This window comes from Suricata suricatta, chromosome 3, assembly GCF_006229205.1.
Source record: "Suricata suricatta isolate VVHF042 chromosome 3, meerkat_22Aug2017_6uvM2_HiC, whole genome shotgun sequence".
NCBI lineage: Eukaryota > Metazoa > Chordata > Mammalia > Carnivora > Herpestidae > Suricata > Suricata suricatta.
In genome coordinates this window covers 966,875-984,835 of record NC_043702.1, presented here as the reverse complement: position 1 = coordinate 984,835, position 17,961 = coordinate 966,875, and the positions used below count along the sequence as shown (strand labels likewise).

The 17,961-nt window shown below is 61.0% G+C and overlaps 1 protein-coding gene across 1 annotated transcript in view; it reads right to left on the bottom strand.

Moving 5' to 3' along the window:
* ANKMY1 (ankyrin repeat and MYND domain containing 1) overlaps positions 1 to 17,961 on the bottom strand; it is a 39,366-nt gene that overhangs the window by 6,523 nt on the left and 14,882 nt on the right. Inside the window, exons 9-17 of the mRNA XM_029936159.1 lie at positions 17,368 to 17,539; positions 16,256 to 16,396; positions 15,633 to 15,773; positions 14,004 to 14,111; positions 11,658 to 11,789; positions 8,098 to 8,211; positions 7,647 to 7,812; positions 3,639 to 3,717; positions 2,754 to 2,914 (exon numbers count right to left, since the gene is read on the bottom strand). Of these exons, the coding sequence (XP_029792019.1) occupies positions 2,754 to 2,914; positions 3,639 to 3,717; positions 7,647 to 7,812; positions 8,098 to 8,211; positions 11,658 to 11,789; positions 14,004 to 14,111; positions 15,633 to 15,773; positions 16,256 to 16,396; positions 17,368 to 17,539 (1,214 nt within the window). The remainder of the gene's footprint in view (positions 1 to 2,753; positions 2,915 to 3,638; positions 3,718 to 7,646; positions 7,813 to 8,097; positions 8,212 to 11,657; positions 11,790 to 14,003; positions 14,112 to 15,632; positions 15,774 to 16,255; positions 16,397 to 17,367; positions 17,540 to 17,961) is intronic.

The following is a 17,961-nucleotide window of genomic DNA, read 5'->3' as shown; positions in this document are numbered from 1 at the left end:
GCCGCCGACGCGCCTCCTGGAACCGGCCGGATGCACGCGGCACCTCGGAAAGGCGGGCTCAGGTCGCAAAAATGAACCATTTAAAAACAAATGGAATTCTGGCACACCCAAGGGTAAATAAAATGATTTACTATTAAAAAAAAACAAAAAAAACCAAAAAAACCAAATGGAAGAACAAATGAAAAAATCCGTGTGCGCACACTCCTGGGGATGTGTGTGCACCTGTGCACAGATGAAAATCTGGCATGCTCACTTATTTGTCCTTGAGTGTGAGACTAGTAGGAGGATTTTCAGCATTTTCATTATTTTATTGTTTTTTAATTTTTTTAACTATTTTTGAGAGAGAGAGACAGCGTGAGCAGGGGAGGGGCAGAGAGAGAGGGAGACCCAGAATCCGAAGCAGCTCCAGGCTCCGAGCTGTCAGCACAGAGCCCGACGCGGGGCTCAAACCCACGAACCGTGAGATCATGACCTGAGCCAAAGTCGGAGGCTTAACTGACAGGCACCCCTGTTCTGTTCTTTTTTAAACAACAGGTGTGTACACACATGTGTAATCAGAATAAACTATCCTCATTTGGGGAAGGTTTGGTTGCAGAAAAACTTTTAACACCATAGCAAAAATGTCTGTGGTTACGTTTGGAATCTATAGATGACGCTCCCACGTTCGTGTGTGTTTGTGGAGGGGGCACATGGTGCGTGTCTGGTGCAGTCTATGGCCCATGTGGGTTGTGTGCTGGGTGTTGTATGCAGGTGTAGCATTTGTGTGCCGCGTGTGGTGTGTGCACAGGCGTGGGGTCCGCGTGTGCTGCGTGTGCTGTGCGCACGGGCATGCGTGGTGTGCGCGTGTGCTGTGTGCACGGGCGTGCGTGGGGGGCGCGTGTGCTATGTGTGTGTGGGTGGAGTCAGGTGTGATGCACACACGGAAGCTGCCGAAGTGGTCATTTCCGGGTTTGGGGGTAATTATCACTTAATCTTCCCTTACTTTTGTGTACAGATAATTCACTAGAGGTTGATGACGAAGAGGTGCTCCTTAGGGGTGTCTTCTTGCCCCGCAGACCTGGCAGGAGCCCCCCACCCCCACAGGAAGGCGCCAGCCAGCCCCTGGTCCCGGCCTCCCGGGGGACCACCGGCAGCCGGGCCAGCTGGGACACACTGCACGGAGGGCCCTGCCTCCTGCAGCTCAGGGGCCTTCCCTGCCCCCTTACAGGAGCCTCACCTGGGAGCCCCCCAGCCAGCTCTCCACTGAGGAGCCCCATCTTTGATAAGAGACAAGGAAATCAGGCCAAACCAGGGCTGCAGGCGGGACTGCCGCCACCAGCAAAGGCTGGCCTTGTTGGGACCCCCACACAGGCTCAGTGCCCCCTCTTTCCCTGTCCCGCCTCACCCCCGCCCCCTCCCTGCACACGCCCACCGCCTTAGTGCTCTGAGGAGTCACACCCCAGTCCTCGGACCTGCCCCCCTCCTCCCTTGCCCTCCACCGAAGCAGCCCCACCACCCATGGCCCACCACCCTGACTCACAGGCACCCCACAACCGCCTCCATTCCAGTCACAGGTGATTTCCACACCCAGGGTCCCCCCTAGGGCGCACCTGACACTCACACACACGCATGTGTGTGGCAAATTCGCATGGAAGAAATGAACACCCTGCACACCATCGGGAGCAGGGAGCTGGGAGCCTCTGAGCAGGAACCAAACCGACAGCCAGTCTGGGCGGGAGCTCCAGGGAAGCCCCTCCCCCCAGGCGATAAGTCCTGACCCTCCTGCACTGGTCTTCCCCTCACAGACGCAGCGCAGGGGTGGCGGGGAGGCCCTGGGAAGTGGAGCAAGGCAGCAAGGGTTAAAAATATCCCCAGTGAAGCCGCTTTATTGCGAGGCCAGAAGGGAGACACTGCCACGCACGGCCCTGTGGGTGCAGACCCCCTGCACCAGGCCTGGAGGCGGCCCGAGGGCGGGGCCCACGCTGCGCAGGCCTCCGTGTGGCGCCATCACTGCGACCCTTCCCCCTGGTGCTCGTCCTCCAGGTGGGCCCCTGGGCAAGGCACTGCAGGGAGGAGGGAGGTGAGGGCTTGGGCTGCCCCCAGGAGGGCGGAGGCGCAGCCCCCCTGCAGGAGTGCCCCGGAGCCACGCCCCTGGTGGGCCCCAGCAGCCTGCTGCCACCTGGGACACCACGCTCCCCGCTGCACGCAGGGCAAAGAGAGCTACCCTACCCACCCCCTCCACGCCTGGCTGCAGGCTTGCACACGTGCAGCCCAAAGACAGACTCTGAGAAAGGGTACCCTGCCCCTCCCCCCGCCTGATCACAGGCCAGGGGACAAGTGTGCACACAGCTGTCCTCACCACTGGCACCCTCAGGGCACACATGCCCATAGCTCCTCCTCAGGTTGTCCCAAAGGAGGGGAGGTGGGGAGGGTGGGCTAGAGGAATCTTCCAGAAGCAGCACCAAGGCCAAGTACCCTATGATCTAGAAATCAGTGCCTCCAGGGCCCCCACGCGTCCAGCAGAGCCCCAAAGATCACACCCCAGTTCTGTGGAGCCCCGGCCACGTCCGCCTCTGGGGAGCCGTGGTCCCACGACAACGGGAGAAGGACCAGGTGGGCTCAGTGCCCCCGCTGTCTACCCCACAGGCCCACCTGGGAATTCTGGAAGGTAGCTTGACTGAGGGATTTCAGGCGTGACGGACGCCCCCGCTCCACCGCCATAGACCGCGGCGCGTCCTCACACACAGGAGGCGGCGCCCGAGAGCCGGACTCACCGATGGCCGTCAGGCTGCCGCATTCCCTCTTGTGGAAGTCGTTCCAGGCCCTGGTCTTGCAGTGCTTGCTGCAGGTCAGGATCCCGTAGCAGTGGGTGCAGGGCACGAGGTGCACCCCAATCGAGCGGCCACAGTGGTAGCAGAACTTGAAGAAGGGGATCCTGCAAGGGAGCCCCGCTGTCGCCATCTGTGCCCGCCCCGCCCCGAGCGCAGGACCCTCCCTGTCCCCCTGAGAGCCGCCGGCCTCCCCGCGGGGCGGCCGCCCACACGCCGACAGAAGCCGCCCAGCGCCGGCTCTCAGAACAGGAAACACGCACGTGCCACCGGGCGCTCGCCCCGGGGCCGGCGGGCGGCGAGGCCACGCCATCGGGGACCCTCGTGGGCCACGGCATGAGGCGCACTGGGGCTGGGGGCCCTGGTGCGCCCACGCGTTCTGCCTCAGGAGGCAGGCGAGCTCCAGGGTGGACGTGCTGCCCGGCCTGTCCCCGCTCAGCACCCGCCGCACCCGCCGGGCTCCCTGGCAAGGCAGCTTCCAGACCCCCACGGGGATCCTGAGGTGCACGCGTCTACAGAGATTGTTCTGGAACAGCAGCAGGGTGGCAGAGCCATGACCCCGAGGAGGAGCCAGCAGGGTAGGGGCCGGGAGGGGCGCAGGACAGTATGTCCACTGTGCCAGCTGGCACATCTTTGAGGGCGAAGCCCAGCTCAGGCCCCGCTGGACCACTCACCAGTGCACCTGTGACCCCATCTGCCACCCCGTCCCCGCCCACAGCCACAGCCCAGGGGCAGGCCGTGCTGCTCGGCGCTCAGAGGAACACTGTCCTGGGAAGGGGGTCGGGCCAGTCACGCTGTCCAGCCCACGGTCACCCCCAGGCAGCCACTCACAGCTCGTGCTCCTGCAAGTGCAGCGGCTGGGTCAGGCTCGCGCTTTTCCGCTTCAGCCTGTGGCAGGGGTTCAGCTCCGCTGCAGGGACAGAGAACCACGTCAGTCCCCACGGGTCCTCCTAGTCCCGCCGTGGCGCCCTGGGGCGTCAGGAGCCCTGAGCTGCCCGCTTCAACCGCCCTCCTGCCGGGAGGCCAGTCCCAGCGCTGCGAACTGGGTGGGGCCCCAGGCCTGTCACAGTCCCGGGACAAGTCTGTGGAGACAGGGCGGAGCCTGGGGCCGCCAGGGAGTCCACAGCCTCTGGGGAGGGGGGCTTCGCCCCCTGGCCGCTCACTGCTCCAGCATCCTTGGCCACACGTCTGCAGCCTCCTGGCCCCCCAGCCCGTTTGCCGTCAGCTGGCTCGCTCTACCCCTCAGCACGACGTTAAAAGGCCACTGGGCCTCTTCGTCCTTGACCAGCTCATGATACAGTCTGGAGTGACACTCCCAGCTCCGCAGTCCGGCAGCCGACAGCAGGGACAGCAGGACGCACATGGGCTGGGGGACCAGAGGCAGGCGAGCCCCCCTAGTTACTGCCGGGGGTCCACTGCACGCCTCCACCTTCCTCTCCTTACACGCACGTCAGTCCTCCCCAGGAAGGCCACCTAACCTCTAATTCGGCAGGAACCCCACAAACGCCGCTGGCCACAGGAACAGAGAAGGTGGGGCCTCCCTCCCCCACCCTCTCCGTGCCCCCCACCACCCCGGGCTGCTTCCCGGCTGCCAGGAAGCCAGCTCTGTGATGGTGCACACGGAGCCAAAGCCATTGTGAAGACCACGTGGCACCAGGAGAGGTGACAACGAGGCAGAGCTGGACTCGGATCCCAGGGAGCCACGTGTCATGGCCACTTCTTTCAGGGGCCACAGGCAGTGGAGCGGGCACCTCTTTGTTAGACCGCTGGGCTCTTTATCCACTTCGGGTGCATCCGCTTCAGGTTCCGTCCAATTCCCGCGCTTACGTGCAGCAGCTGATGGCCGTTAGTCCATCCACAGGTGCACAGCCACCCCGCGATCGATTTTCCAACAAGCTCGTCACTCAAGATGGAACCCAGCCGGATACCCACCACGCACCGACTCCCCGACTCCAGGCCTAGCGGCCTCTGATCCATTCTGTCTACCTATTCGCCCAGTGTGGACATTTCATGTGAATGAAGTCTTACAGTCTGTGTGTGGTCTTGGCGGACCAGATTACTTTGCTTAAAATAATGTTTTTGAGGTTCCTCCACGTGACAGCACATGCCAGCGCCTCATTCCTTTTTATGGATGAGTAACTTTCCGTCCAGTGGCTGGGCTGCCAGTTGCTGACCCGTTCATCAGCTGATGGATACTGGGTTGTTTCCATCCCGTGGCTTTTACAACTAATGCTGATGTGGACAGTTGAGCACAGTTTTGGGTGGACTAATTTTCTCATTTCTCTCGAGGTTTTACCCGGAAGTGGGATCGCGGGGCCGTACGTGGCTGCGCCGCATGGCGCTCCGCCAGCACGCACGAGGCCCGCCGGCTCCGCGTCCTCAACCCCACGCATTGCGTTTTGATCGCAGTTGTCCAGGGGGCGTGAAGTGGTCATATCAGTGCAGTCGACCGCGTCACTGATGACTGATGATGTTGAGCATTTTTCCATGTGCTTATTGCCCACTTGTGTATCTTTCCTTAGAGAAATTTCTACTTCTAATCTGTCCGTATTTAAAATATTTTTTAATGTTTATTTTTGAGAGAGAGACAGAGTGCAAGTTGGGGAGGGGCAGAGAGAGAGGGAGACACAGAATCCAAAGCAGCAACAGGCTCAGCACAGAGCCTGATGTGGGGCTGGAACCCATGAACTGTGAGATCATGATGTAAGCCGGTCAGATGTTTAACGGACCAGGTGCCCCTGTTCATTTTTAAATTCAGTTATTTATTATGAAGATCTAAAAATTTTAAATTTTTCCTAAGCCAATTATATCTCCCACACTGTCACTTGTCTTTTCATTTTCTTGATAGTGTCCTTTGAAGCACAAAAGGTTTTAATTTTGATGAAATCCAATTTATCCATTTTTTCTTTCATCACTTACGCTCTTGGTGTCATACCAAGGAATTCATTGCCAAGTCCGAGGATAGAAGATTTGTCCTTATGTTTTCTTTGATGAGATCTATAGTCTAAGCTCTTACATTTGGGTCTTCAGTCCAAATTGAATTTGGACTGTGGTGTGAGGAGGGGTCAAACTTCATTCCAGTGTGTCTGGATAACCGCTGTCCCGGGAGTAATTACTGAAAAGTCCGTTCTCGCCCCCTTCCGAGGTCCTGGCGCCCTTGTTGCACACTGATTGACATACGCGTGGGTTTATTTCTGGGACCTGTCTTCTATTCCGTTGTTCTGTGCATCTTCGGGCTGGCGCCACACGGTTTGTATTGTCATTTTGTAGTAAGTTTGTCGTTTTGTATTTAGCAAGTGTGAGTCCTTCAACTTGGCTCTTTTGCGATTTCTGTAGCTATTCCGGGACCTTTGTAATTCCATATGAATTTTTAAATCAGCTACTCAATTTGTACAAAGTGGACAACCGGATGCTGACAAGGAGATGTTTCATTTATTGGGGCCTCCTTTAATTTCAGTAATGTAGTTCTCAGAGTATAAGTTTTACACTGCTTTTGTGAAATGTATTAATAAGCATTTTATTCTTTCTGACACTGCAAATGAAACTTTTTTAAATCTCACTTTTGCTTTGCTTGGTGCACTTCCTACACTGATCTGATGCCCTCCAGCCCTGCTGAGCACATTTGTTAGTTATAACAACCTGACAGCTTCACATTTACGTTAATTTTGTAATAGTTATTTAGCTTACCAATTTTTTGTTTTAAAGGTTTTGTTTGTTTTGTTTTGTTTTGAGAGAGAGAGAGAGGGCCAGCAGGGGAGGGGCACGGGGAGGGAGAGGGAGACAAAATCTGAAGCAGGCTGCACACTCAGCATAGACACCAATGCGGGGCTCCATCCCACAACCCTGGGGTCATGACCTGAGCTGAAACCAAGAGTCAGACACTCAACCCACTGAGCCACCAGGTGCCTCTGGTTAATAGTTTCATACTAGTTCTGGCTTACAGAGTGAATTCCTAGGATTTTCAATCTACAAGATATCTGGAAGGAAAGATAATTTAACTGTTTCCCTTCCAATACGAATTACTTTTTTTTCTTCGCCGAGTCACACCGGCAACGACTCCAGTAAAACACGGACCGAGAACGTGTCCTCTCTCCCCTTTCTTAGGGAGGAAGCACCCTGTCCTCCTCCGTGGAGTCCGAGGTAAGCCCCGGAGCTTTCTGTAGGTGCCCCCGATCAGGTTAAGCAAGGGACCTCCTATTCCTTGTTGGTCACGTGTTTTTACCGCGTAGGACGCTGGGTTCTGCCCGACACTTGCTATCAGCAGGAAGGATCCCGAGGACTTTCTTCTTCAGCCTAGTCATGTGGTGCGTCAGCCTGATCCTGTTGTTGTTAACCCGTGCTGCGAGCGGCCAGGGGCAGGGGGGCGGCCGGGGGCAGGGGCCAGGCAGCAACGGGGGGCAGGGGGAAGCAGCAGGGGGGCGGTCAGGCTGCAGGGGGGCGGCCAGGGGCAGGGGCCAGGCAGCAGCGGAGGGGGGGAGGAAGGCAGCAGGGGGGCGGCCAGGGGCAGGGGGGCGGCCAGGGGCAGGGGCCAGGCAGCAGCGGGGGGGGAGGGGGGGGAAGGCAGCAGGGAGGCGGTCAGGCTGCAGAGGGGCGGCCAGGGGCAGGGGCTGCCCTCCAGAGGGGGACGTCTCCGACGCCACCGCAGCCAGAGCAGACAGCTGTGCTGCTCCTGGGGGGTCGCAGCCCCTCCGTGCCACAGGCGCCCAGGCCACCGTCCCTGGGTATGTGACTCTCCTCTCTGGGGACACTCTGTCAGGCAGAGGAGCCGCGGGCAGCTGGCCAGTGGGCCGAGGGGCGGGGCCTGCGCTGCCGCCCGTGCTCGGCCCTCCGGACACCCACCTCTCTTGCTCAGGTACAGCACCGTCGGGTCCCACTGGCTCTCCTTGGCGAAGACGGCGCGGCGCAGCTGGAAGCCCATGTACTCCAGGACCCTCTTCCGGGCCAGGAAGACCTCCCGCTCGGCCGGCATGAGCGCGTGGAAGGGGCAGTGGGCGATCCTCCGGTCCTGCAGCACAGCGCCAGGTCACCGCCAAGGGCCGCAGGGCCCCAGCCCCCGGCCCGGCCAGCCACCACAGGGGGGACACTGGTGGAGAGCGCACGTCCCAATGATGGGGACAAAGTGGGACAGCACTCAGAAGGCAGCAGGATGCGCCCAGGGAGCCCGCGTCCTCCCTTCCAGGAGGCCGGGGTGGGCTTCCGACAGGCGTCAGGGGCCTGCGGCCCAGCCTCGCCGGGTGCCAACGGCCCCAGCCCCTCTACTCCTAAGACCACCGGAGGCTCAGAGCCGTACCTGGTAGAATCTGAAATACCCGTAATCGACAGCGGTGCCCACAGCCACCTTGTCCCCCTGCGTGAGCGTCACGGGGTTCAGGATGTCAGCCCCGTGATCGATGAGCCGGTCAATCTGCGGAGAGCAGAGCGGGTGTCACACGTGCGCAGGCGCCCCGGCCACCAGAAAGCAGGGTTCAGAACCAGGGGGCCCCAGCGCGGTGACCCAGGGCGCCTGAGAGGGCGGCCCGAGGTCGGAGGGCAGCGGCGCTAGCGGCCTCACGGTACCGAGGGGCCACCCTCCGGGGGCGCGGAGAGTCGCAGCCAAACGGGAGAGACGGGAGTCAGCGCGCAGCAGAGCTGGGCCGCCCCTCGGGGACCCCCCCTGCCCCGGGCCACTCGGCCCAGAAGGAGATGGGACAGCGAGCACCGGGCTCTGCGCCCCGCCCCCTCCCGCCCCTCCCGCACAGCTGGGTGCAGGTGGTGGGGGGGGGGGGACTTCCGGCCGCACCGCCTCAGGGTCCCTGCTCGAGACTTACCCCCTTACCCCCGTTTCATTCAGAGCACATGGCACGCGGCAGAGGTGCCCAACCCGGCCAAAGAGCGAGGGGCACGTCCATAAGGAGGTTCCATAGTTTTATGGTCTCAGTCCGGCCTCCGCACAAAACCACAGAACCGCGGGGCTCGGGGCCGCCCAGGCCACCAGAGGACAGCCAGGCTGTCGTGGGCGCACCACGCCCGTGCCGCGCAGCCTGCTTAGCACAGGGTCCGCGGGCAGGAGACCCAAGCCTGTCCCCAAATGCGCTGACCACGTTCGCGGCCAGAACCGGAGGCGCCGAAGGCTTCTCCTGTTCCTTGCTCTGACAGCCCACGTCCCCCCGCAGACACACGCATGAGGCTGTGGACCCTGGGACGGGGGTGGTTTCACTGGGGGGCTGTGGCGAGCACGTGTGCCCTCTGCGTGGCCTCTGTGGTCGTCTGGACTGTTCACACCATGGAGACACCGCCACGGTCGCCAGGGCAAGAAGCTGGCTTACAGGACCTGCTCGCGAGTCGAGGGGCAGGAGATGCGGTGTTGTATCTAGAGCCGGGTGCAGGCTCGGCTCCGGGAGGAGGGGCCGAAGGACGCGGTGGCCGGCGAGCTGACCCGCTGGGGGGAGGCCGCCTGATGGCGGGGTCTGGGGAGGGCCCGGGGCCGTACAACCCCATCAAACGTCCCATAAACGTGGACTTGCCTGGTGTGGCAGCTCGAGGGGCCGCCGCAGTGGGGGCCAGGGAGGCCGGGAGGCCGGCAGGTGGTAAGCTGAGCTGTTAGTCACAGGCACAACGTGGCATCTCCACGCTGTTCTTTTAACGTGTATGTTTATTTTTATAAAAATGATTGAGTACATTTTAAGTAACAAAATCACTCAACAACCAACTGGCATGGCTGATTTGGGGCCTGAACCCACAGCTGTGGGGGATCCCCTGGATGCCCTGGTGAGCTGGGCAGACATCAGAGGCTGCAGGGACCAGGGGAAGGCTCCCAAGGTCAAAGACAGAGACAGCGTAAGGGTGGAGAGAGAGCCCTTCCACCTGCCGAATGATCCCGGAGGCAAGCTGGGGCCGCGCGGAGCTGCCCCCAGGACGCAGGCCGAGAGGCCCTGGAAGGGCTCAGCGGACACGCTTAGGGCAAAAGTAGGGTCCTCAAAACGGGATCTGGAAACAGGACGTCAAGAAAAGGAATCTTACTTTGCCAAAGAAGGCACAGAGATGCCAACAGACCGACGAAATACAAATCCAAACACGATGAGACACCACCTCACACCTGTCAGAACGGCTAAAATTAACAACACAGATAACAACAGTGTTGGTGAGGACGCGGCCTAAGTGGAACCCTCCGGCACTGTTGCTGGGATTGCGCACTGGTGCAGCCACTCTGGGAACAGCATGGAGGGTCCTCAAGAAACTCTCCAGCAATTGCACTACTAGGTACTTCCCAATGGATACAAAAATACTGACTCAAAGGGGCACGTGCACCCCAATGTTCAGAGCAGCCCTACAGCAATAGCCCAAGTACGGAGAGAGCCCAAAGTGTGGATAAAGAAGACGTGTATGCACACAATGCAGCATTCCTCAGCCATCAAAAAGAAGGAAATCTTGGGACACCTGGGTGGCTCGGTTGAGCGTCCCACTTTGGCTCAGGTCATGACCTCACAGTTCATGGGTTGGAGCCCCACCTCAGGCTCTCTGCTGCCAGCTCAGAGCCTGGAGCTGCTTCAGATTCTGTGTCTCCTTCTCTCTTTCTGCTCCTCCCCCATTCATGCTCTGTTTCTCTCTGTCTCTCAAAGCTAAATAAAATTAAAAAGAAAAAAAAGGAAATCTTGCCTTTGCAACAATGTAGATGGAACTGGACGATTTATGCGAAGCAAAATAAGTCAAAGACAAACATCAGTATGATCTCACTCATATGTAGAATTTAAGAAACAAAACGGATGAACATACGGGAGGGGGAGAAGAGAGGGAAGCAAACCACGAGGGACTCTCACCGACAGAGAACACCCTGAGGGCTGATGGGGGGGGCTGGGCTGGGTGGGGGATGGGCATCAGGAGGCACTCGTTGGGCTGAGCCCTGGGTGTTGTATGTACGGGATCCATCACTGATTTCTGCTCCTGAAACCAACCTGATACCGCACGTTAACTAGATTTAAATGAAAATTTTTGAAAAGAAAGAAAACGAGTCTTAGTTCTTTTCACATGAAGTTACACTTTTCTTTTGTCAAGTGTGACAGCCTCTAGCAAGTCAGGGTCTCGTCCCCCCTTCCCCCTCCGGGGCTCACAGCTCTCAGGGAGCCACACTGGGTCCCTTGGTGGCACCTGGGCAGGGAGGAGCCCCCAGAGAGCCGCGCCCCGTGGGTGTGGGAAGGGACTGCCCAGGCCCGGGGATAGGGGGTTGGGGCAGCAGGGGACGAGCCTCCGTGCCCAGTGGGGCCAGAGCAGCTGGGAAGACAGAAAGGGACACTGAGGGAGCAGCACGGCTTCCTGGTCTCACCAAGCCCACCCGGAGGGACAAGCCCGACACCAGCAAGCCATGTCCGTGGCCAGGACGCAGCACCCCGGGTCCCCACTGGACACAGGACACCAATGCCTTTCCAGCAGGTCCTGGACCAGGAGGCCTGGCCAACGGCCACTCTATCTAGAAGATCCACAATCCTGCAGCGAACTCGGAGCGACGGCCGCACCTCCCCCGAGCTGACCCCGAGCCGACCCCGAGTGACAGCCCGTGCCTTCCCCGAGCCCACCCGGAGAACTTCTGGCTGGGCTGCTGACTGGGTTTGAACTTCACATTTTTTAGGCCGATATAATATAAAAGGCCAGGATTCTGTATTCTTTCTCAAGGATCTGAACACCACAGAGGAATGAAGGCTCAACCAAGGGACCCTACCCCCTAGGGCCGGCCGCCCCCCATGCCCACCCCTGCACCGCGGGCCCTCGCCCCTCACCAGAACACCACAGAGGAATGAAGGCTCAACCAAGGGACCCTACCCCCTAGGGCCGGCCGCCCCCACGCCCACCCCTGCACCGCGGGCCCTCGCCCCTCACCAGGGCCAGCTTGCTCTCCATGCTCCTCTGGTGCTCATAGGTGAGGTCGCAGGCGACACACAAGGCGCTGCCCAGGCCTCTGGTCAGCAGCAGGTTGGGGTCGGCTCCCTGGGACAGCAGCTCCTTCACGACCTGGACACAGACAGGGCTGTGAGCCCCGCCAGCTCCCCGCCCCCACATGTGCGGATCGTCCTGAGCAAGACCTCCTCACGGGGGCGCCCCTGGGCACTCGCTCTGCCCCTTACTGCCACCGGCTCAGAGCACGGTACTGGGAGGGCATGCAGGGGACCCCCGGGGAGAGCTGCAATGCCCACCCGGGCGGCCCAGGCCTGGCACATTCTCTGCACGGTGTCTGCTTGCTCCAAAGTACTCCTGGCTCACGTCCTGCTCTCCAGCCCAGGGGCCAGTGTGGGGTCTGGAGTCCATCACATCCCGTCACCCCCTCATCCCTGAAACCCATGTGCCTTTGCCCTCCAGGCCCCGGGGCCACTGTGATCGCCCGAGCAGACACAGAGTGGGCCACAGCTCCCTTGCTCCCCTGCTGGGTCCCCAGCCACTGGCCCAAGTGCCACCAGGAAGCCAGGAGTGAGAGTGGTTTGGCTGGATGTGACACGCACTGGTGCGCGGCTCTCCCAAGAGCTTCCTTCGCCCAGAAGGCAGCTCTCTACCCTTCCATGACCCCCCTGCCCCGGGCGCAGAGCAGGTGCGCCAACCCTCGTCAACAATGTCTCCTCCTTCTTCAGGCCTCTGCTGAGGGGTCACCTCCCCAGGGAAACCCTCTGTCATCCTCCGTTCCTCATCCAGCTGTTACTATCTTCGTAGCATTCATCACCGCCCGAAATTCTGTGACACCCTGGATTATGGTCTGTCTCCCGCAACGAGAATATAGGATCCTTGAAAGCAACGACCTTGTTTTATTCAACACCTAATGCCTAGAATGGTGCCTACCTGGCACATAAAAGATGCTCAAAAACAACAGGTAAATGAAAGGATAAAAGGATGGGTAGATTATAGATTAAAGAAAGAAAAGAAAAGAAAAGAAAAGGAAAGGAAAGGAAAGGAAAGGAAAGGAAAGGAAAGGAAAGGAAAGGAAAGGAAAGGAAAGAGAAAAGAAAAGAAAGAGCGAGAGAAAGAAAGAAAGGAAGGAAGGAAGGAGGGAGGGAGGGAGGGAGGAAAAACGGATGATGGATGAAGAATGAATGGGTGGAAGGGTGGACAATGGGGTTGGGTGAGTAGATGGACGTGTGGATGGATGGATGGTGTGAGGCTGGGTGGATGGATGGATGAGTAGATCAATGTGTAGTCGATGGATGGGTGTGTGAGTGTGAGTAGATGGATAGATGTGTAGATAGATGGGTGGGGGTAAATGAATGGATAAAGGGACCGGTTGATGGATGGATGGATGGATGAGTAGATGAATGCGTAGTTGGATGGATGGGTGGGTGGATGGACAGATGGATGTGTGGATGGATGGATTGACAGATGAATGGATGGATGTGTGGTTGGATGGGTGGATGGACATACGGATGGATGGGTGCATGGGTGTGCATGAGCAGATGAATAGATGTGTGAATGGATGAGTGGGTGGATGGACAGATGGATGTGTGGACGGATAGATGGATAGATGAATAGATGGACGGATGTGTGGTTGGATGGGTGGATGGGTGAGTGGATGAATGGATGTGTGGTAAGAAGGGTGGACGGGTGGGTGGGTGGATGGATGGATGGATGGACGGGTAGGCAGATGGACATACGGATGGATGGGTGCCTGGTTGTGGGTGAGCAGATGAATAGATGTGTGGATGGATGAGTGGGTGGATGGACAGACGGATGTGTGGACGGATAGATGGACAGACAGATGAATAGATGGACGGATGTGTGGTTGGATGGGTGGGTGGGCGGGTGGATGGATGGAGTAGACGGTGTGTCGCTGGATGGCTGGGTGGGGGTGGGTGAGCAGATGCACAGGTGTGTGGAGGAATGGGCGGGGGTAGGTGGATGTAGGGAAGGCGGTGAACGTACACATCCTTGGCGGCAGCAGGAGATGGGAATCGGCCAAGGTGCCTTTCCCAGTGCGCTGAGAAGTGAATGCCTGGGACGAGCAGGGGTGCGTCCACCCACCCTGAGGGGGCATCCGCCCAAGAGAACCCCCATCCTCACTGCTCACCCTCCTTCCCATCCCCTTCTCTGAGGCGCTCCACCCACTGGGGAGGGGATGGCCACAGCCCCCACGCCACGCTGTCTTCAAGCCGCCCTGGACAGCAGTAGACCCCAAACACCGAGCAGGCAGGGGCCGCTCGCAGGCAGAAGCGCTGCGGGGGAGGCATCGGGCGTGGAGGTGCTCACCAGGTCATTCCCGCTGGCGATGGACAGGGAGAGCGGGGAGTGGCCGCTCCACAGCAGGTTGGGGTTCGCTCTGTGGGCGAGGAGGAGCCGGACCGTGTCCCTGGCACACTGCGGAGAGAGGCAGGACGGCGGATTAGAGGCGCCGGGCTCCCAGGAGCACCGGACACGGAGCCTTGACTCAGACGCCAGAAAGTCAAACTTTGTCACTTGATTGCTATCGCCTGCACACCAGCACCCAGCCTGTTCTAAATTCTGGATGGATTCATGGGCGGGGGGGGATCCTCAAATGGGGAAGACGTTTCCCAAACGTGCATCATTCCTGACGCGAAACAGGAGAGCACATGATGCACGAATAGCCCCGAAGCGTGTTTCCAGAGGAAAGGGGTGAGTCAGGACCACGCAGCTGGGGCTGCAGGGTGGGCACGGGGAAGGCGTGGCCAGAGGGGCGTGCCCGGCTCCAGGGCTCGGCGGCTGCGTGGGGTGTGCGGCAGAAGCCCGGCCCGAGCAGAAGGGGCGCGCTCCACGCAGAAGGGGCCCGACCTCGCTCTCCCGGCCCTCCCGCCCCGGGCTGCCTTGTGTCCCCTTCTCCCAGAACTGCTCAAGAGCCTCCAGGCTTGCAGCTTTCATTCCCAACGGCTCTTTGAGAGCCCAGCCCCCTGCAGGTGGGCAGACCCCGGGCGCTGGCCGGGCCGCCCTCCAAGCACGCTCCTCTTCCCTCTCCTCCCGGCCAGGCCAACGAGGCGCCAGCCCAAGTCTGCTGAGGGGCCCCCGGGAAAGCCTCCCCCTCCTCCCCGCCCGCTGGAACGCTGGCGTGATGGCTGGACTGCTGCGGCCCGCACCTCTCAGCGCAGGGTGTGACACTGCCATCTGTCCTTGACCCACTGATGACCCAATGGTGATGACGCCTCTAGTATCTCCTAGCTTTGTTTCCCCATGACGCTTCCAAATCCATAACCAGTGCAAAGACACAGGCGTGTGGGGTGGGAAGCTCTGTGTTCACAGCCCAGGCCTGGCACAGACTCCCATCAGCCTGCCGTCCCCAGGCCGAGCCGTGTCTGTCCCCAGCATGGGGCCCGGGCACCCTTCTGGAGGCTCTGCTCAGCACAGTGGCCGGACCCCAAGGTGCACTGACAAGGGACGCCACAAAGCAGGGGTGCCTAGGTGCCTCCTAGCTCCACTCCCCCGCCCCCCCACCCTCACACCACACTGCGCAGGGCAGACCACCCGTGCCACAGACTCGAGGAGCCGGCTGTGATCTTCATTTTGTGGCTGGGCACACGGAGGCTCAGCGGCCTGGGCTGCGCTGGCGTTGGTAGCGGCTCCCCCAGGCCCCCCTCCCGGCCGGCTCTGAGAGGCTCCTGCGCCCGCCGCACTCAGCAATCCCCAAGGCAGACAGGAGGCGGCGGCCGCAGGCCCGGAGAGGCACGGCCCGGGCTCCCCAAGACAGGACCACCCACCCTTGGGGTCCTGTGTCATGGATGGTAGCTGACGAGGCTGTTGGCTCGCTGCCCTGCCCCCACCACACGCGGGCACACGGGCCTGCCTCACGTAGGCACGCGCACACCGCACGCACACACCGCCCTGTCACGCATGCACAGACCACATGCGTGCACACACCGCCCAGCCCACCTTGTCGTCGTCCTCACGCTCACAGGCCACGTGCAGGGCCGTCCTGCCCCCCTCCTCTGGCGCACACGTGTGCCCACGGTAGTAGATGCTGGCCGGGCCGGCTTCATTGTTGAGCTTCAGGCTTGAGGGCAACGACCCTGGCTGTGCAGACGGAGGGGACCGCTGGCCCCAAGCCTCACCCCTGACTGAGCCCCCCAGCTATGTGCCCTGACACTTAGCACCGCCCAGCCGGGCCGGGCCCGACACCCCTGCAGGAATGGGCGCACACAGACGTGTCCCACAGGGGAGCAAGAGGGGGTGGCCTCTCTCCCCACATCGCTGGCTGAGCGCCATCCTGCGAAACCCTCTCGAATCCCAAGCCCAACCACCATAAGCCCCAGAGAGGGTCGGGGCCCTGGTGTTGGCCGCGGGGAGCTGCGGACGTGCAGGGGTGGCTTCTGCGAGCTTTGGGCCCACGGAGCAGTGACTGACCCCATTTGGAACAAGGGCAGTAAAGGAAACAGCACACGGAGACACCTCCTGAGGCCGGCGGCACCCCGCCCCCACGCGGCAGGACCCCGCCCCCACGCGGCAGGACCCCGCCCCCACGCGGGACCCCGCCCCCACGCGGCAGGACCACGTACCTTGCTCAGCTTGTACACGTCACCCTGGTCGGCCGCCCTGGCGTCCACGTCGGTGATGGCGTGCAGCAGCAGCTCCGTTATCTTGACGCCCTCCTCCCCGGGAAGGGCGGCTGCGATGTGCAGGGGTGTCACAGCCCCCAGCTGCAGAGGCCACACGGGCAGGGGTGAGGGCCTGGCTCCAGGATGAGCAAAACCCCGAGGCTGAGAGCCCCTTCCAGGCGAAAGCCCACCTGCCTCGCACCTCTCAGAGGCCCCACCACGAGGTTCAGGACCTGGAGGCCCGTGCACACGGGGCCCGGACACACATTCAGTTCCGTCTGCCAGGCCTGCACCGGCCTCACTGCCGCCCCGCTGTCCCTCCCGTCCTCGGAGAAGCCCGGCCATTCCTGCCGGGCCTCAATGCGATGCCACCGCGTGGATGGCCACTCGGCCGCAGACTCTGGTCCCTGCCCGGGCCTGTCCCTTCCCCGCCCCCGGCAGCCCTCTGGCCACCACTGGGAGAGCTGCGGGCGGGCCATGTCTGGGCCACAGGGAGGTGCACACCGGGCCAGCCTGGAGGGAGCCCCGCCAGGAGCACCCAGCGCAAGGGGGCGGGGCCCGGGCTGTCTGCCCAGAAACCGCAGAGCAGGGTCTTCGGGAAGCAGGAGGCGCCCTTGGAGAAGGGTCAGGAAGACATCACGCCTCTCCAGGCACCCTCCTCCTCCCCCTACCGTCTACCCCAACAGTTTCATGAAGCCCAATGGCCTGGGGAGAGGAATGTGTAAATAACAGCTGCTCGATTGGGAATGAATCAATGAAGGCAAGAATAAGTGAACCATATCAGAGCCGAGTTGAAAGGCTACACCCTTAATTCCCAAGGCAGAGTGGTCAGTAACCCGGAAAGCTATCTCCAGGTTCCCCGGGTCTCCCCCGGATGGGCCACTCTCCCGCACTCAGTTCCCAAATGCTCAGAAACGAAGGGGTGCTAGGCCCGGCGAGACCTCCCTCCCTCCCTCCTCCCTAGAGGGACACTGAGCAGCAGCTAAAGGCGAACAGAGCCCGTAGCCTTGACAGCTCACAGCCCAGGAACCCCTCCCACCTTGCCAGGCCACACCCCTGCCCACGGGTCCTACCTCCACGGGGAGCCGGATGTCCGTCCTGGCCCCGCTCTCCAGCAGCAGCCTCACGCCGGCCGCGTCCCCGGCCTTCACAGCCAGGAAGAGGGCCTGCATGGGCACACGGCCCAGGTTGGGGTCCGCGCCTCGGCGCAGCAGGAGCTCGATGGTCAGCCACCTGTTTCTGTGTCTGCAAGGACCCAAGCGCCACAGTCATGGGCTGGGGGACAAGGGCGGAACAGCATCGTGCAGGGCCCGCACTCCCTGGTAGAGGCGGCTCAGGAGGGCGCCCAGTGTGCAGCACCTGGGCCCCTGCATTCACGGCCTTTCCTGAAACCACCCAGGGCCCTACCTTCCCAAGGCTGCCAACCACCATCCCGGGATCAAAGCTCTCCCCCCACCCACCTCCACACCTGAGCTGCCCCTGCCCTGGACCAGCCTGCCCCCATCACCACACCTGAGCTGCGCCCCCTCGACCAGGACTGTGCCCCCATCACCACACCTGAGCTGGTCTCCACCATCTCCACACCCGAGCCAGCCCCTGCCCTGGACGAGGGCCCCCCCCGCAACTCCATACCTGAGCTGCCCCCACCCTGGACCAGCCTGCCCCCA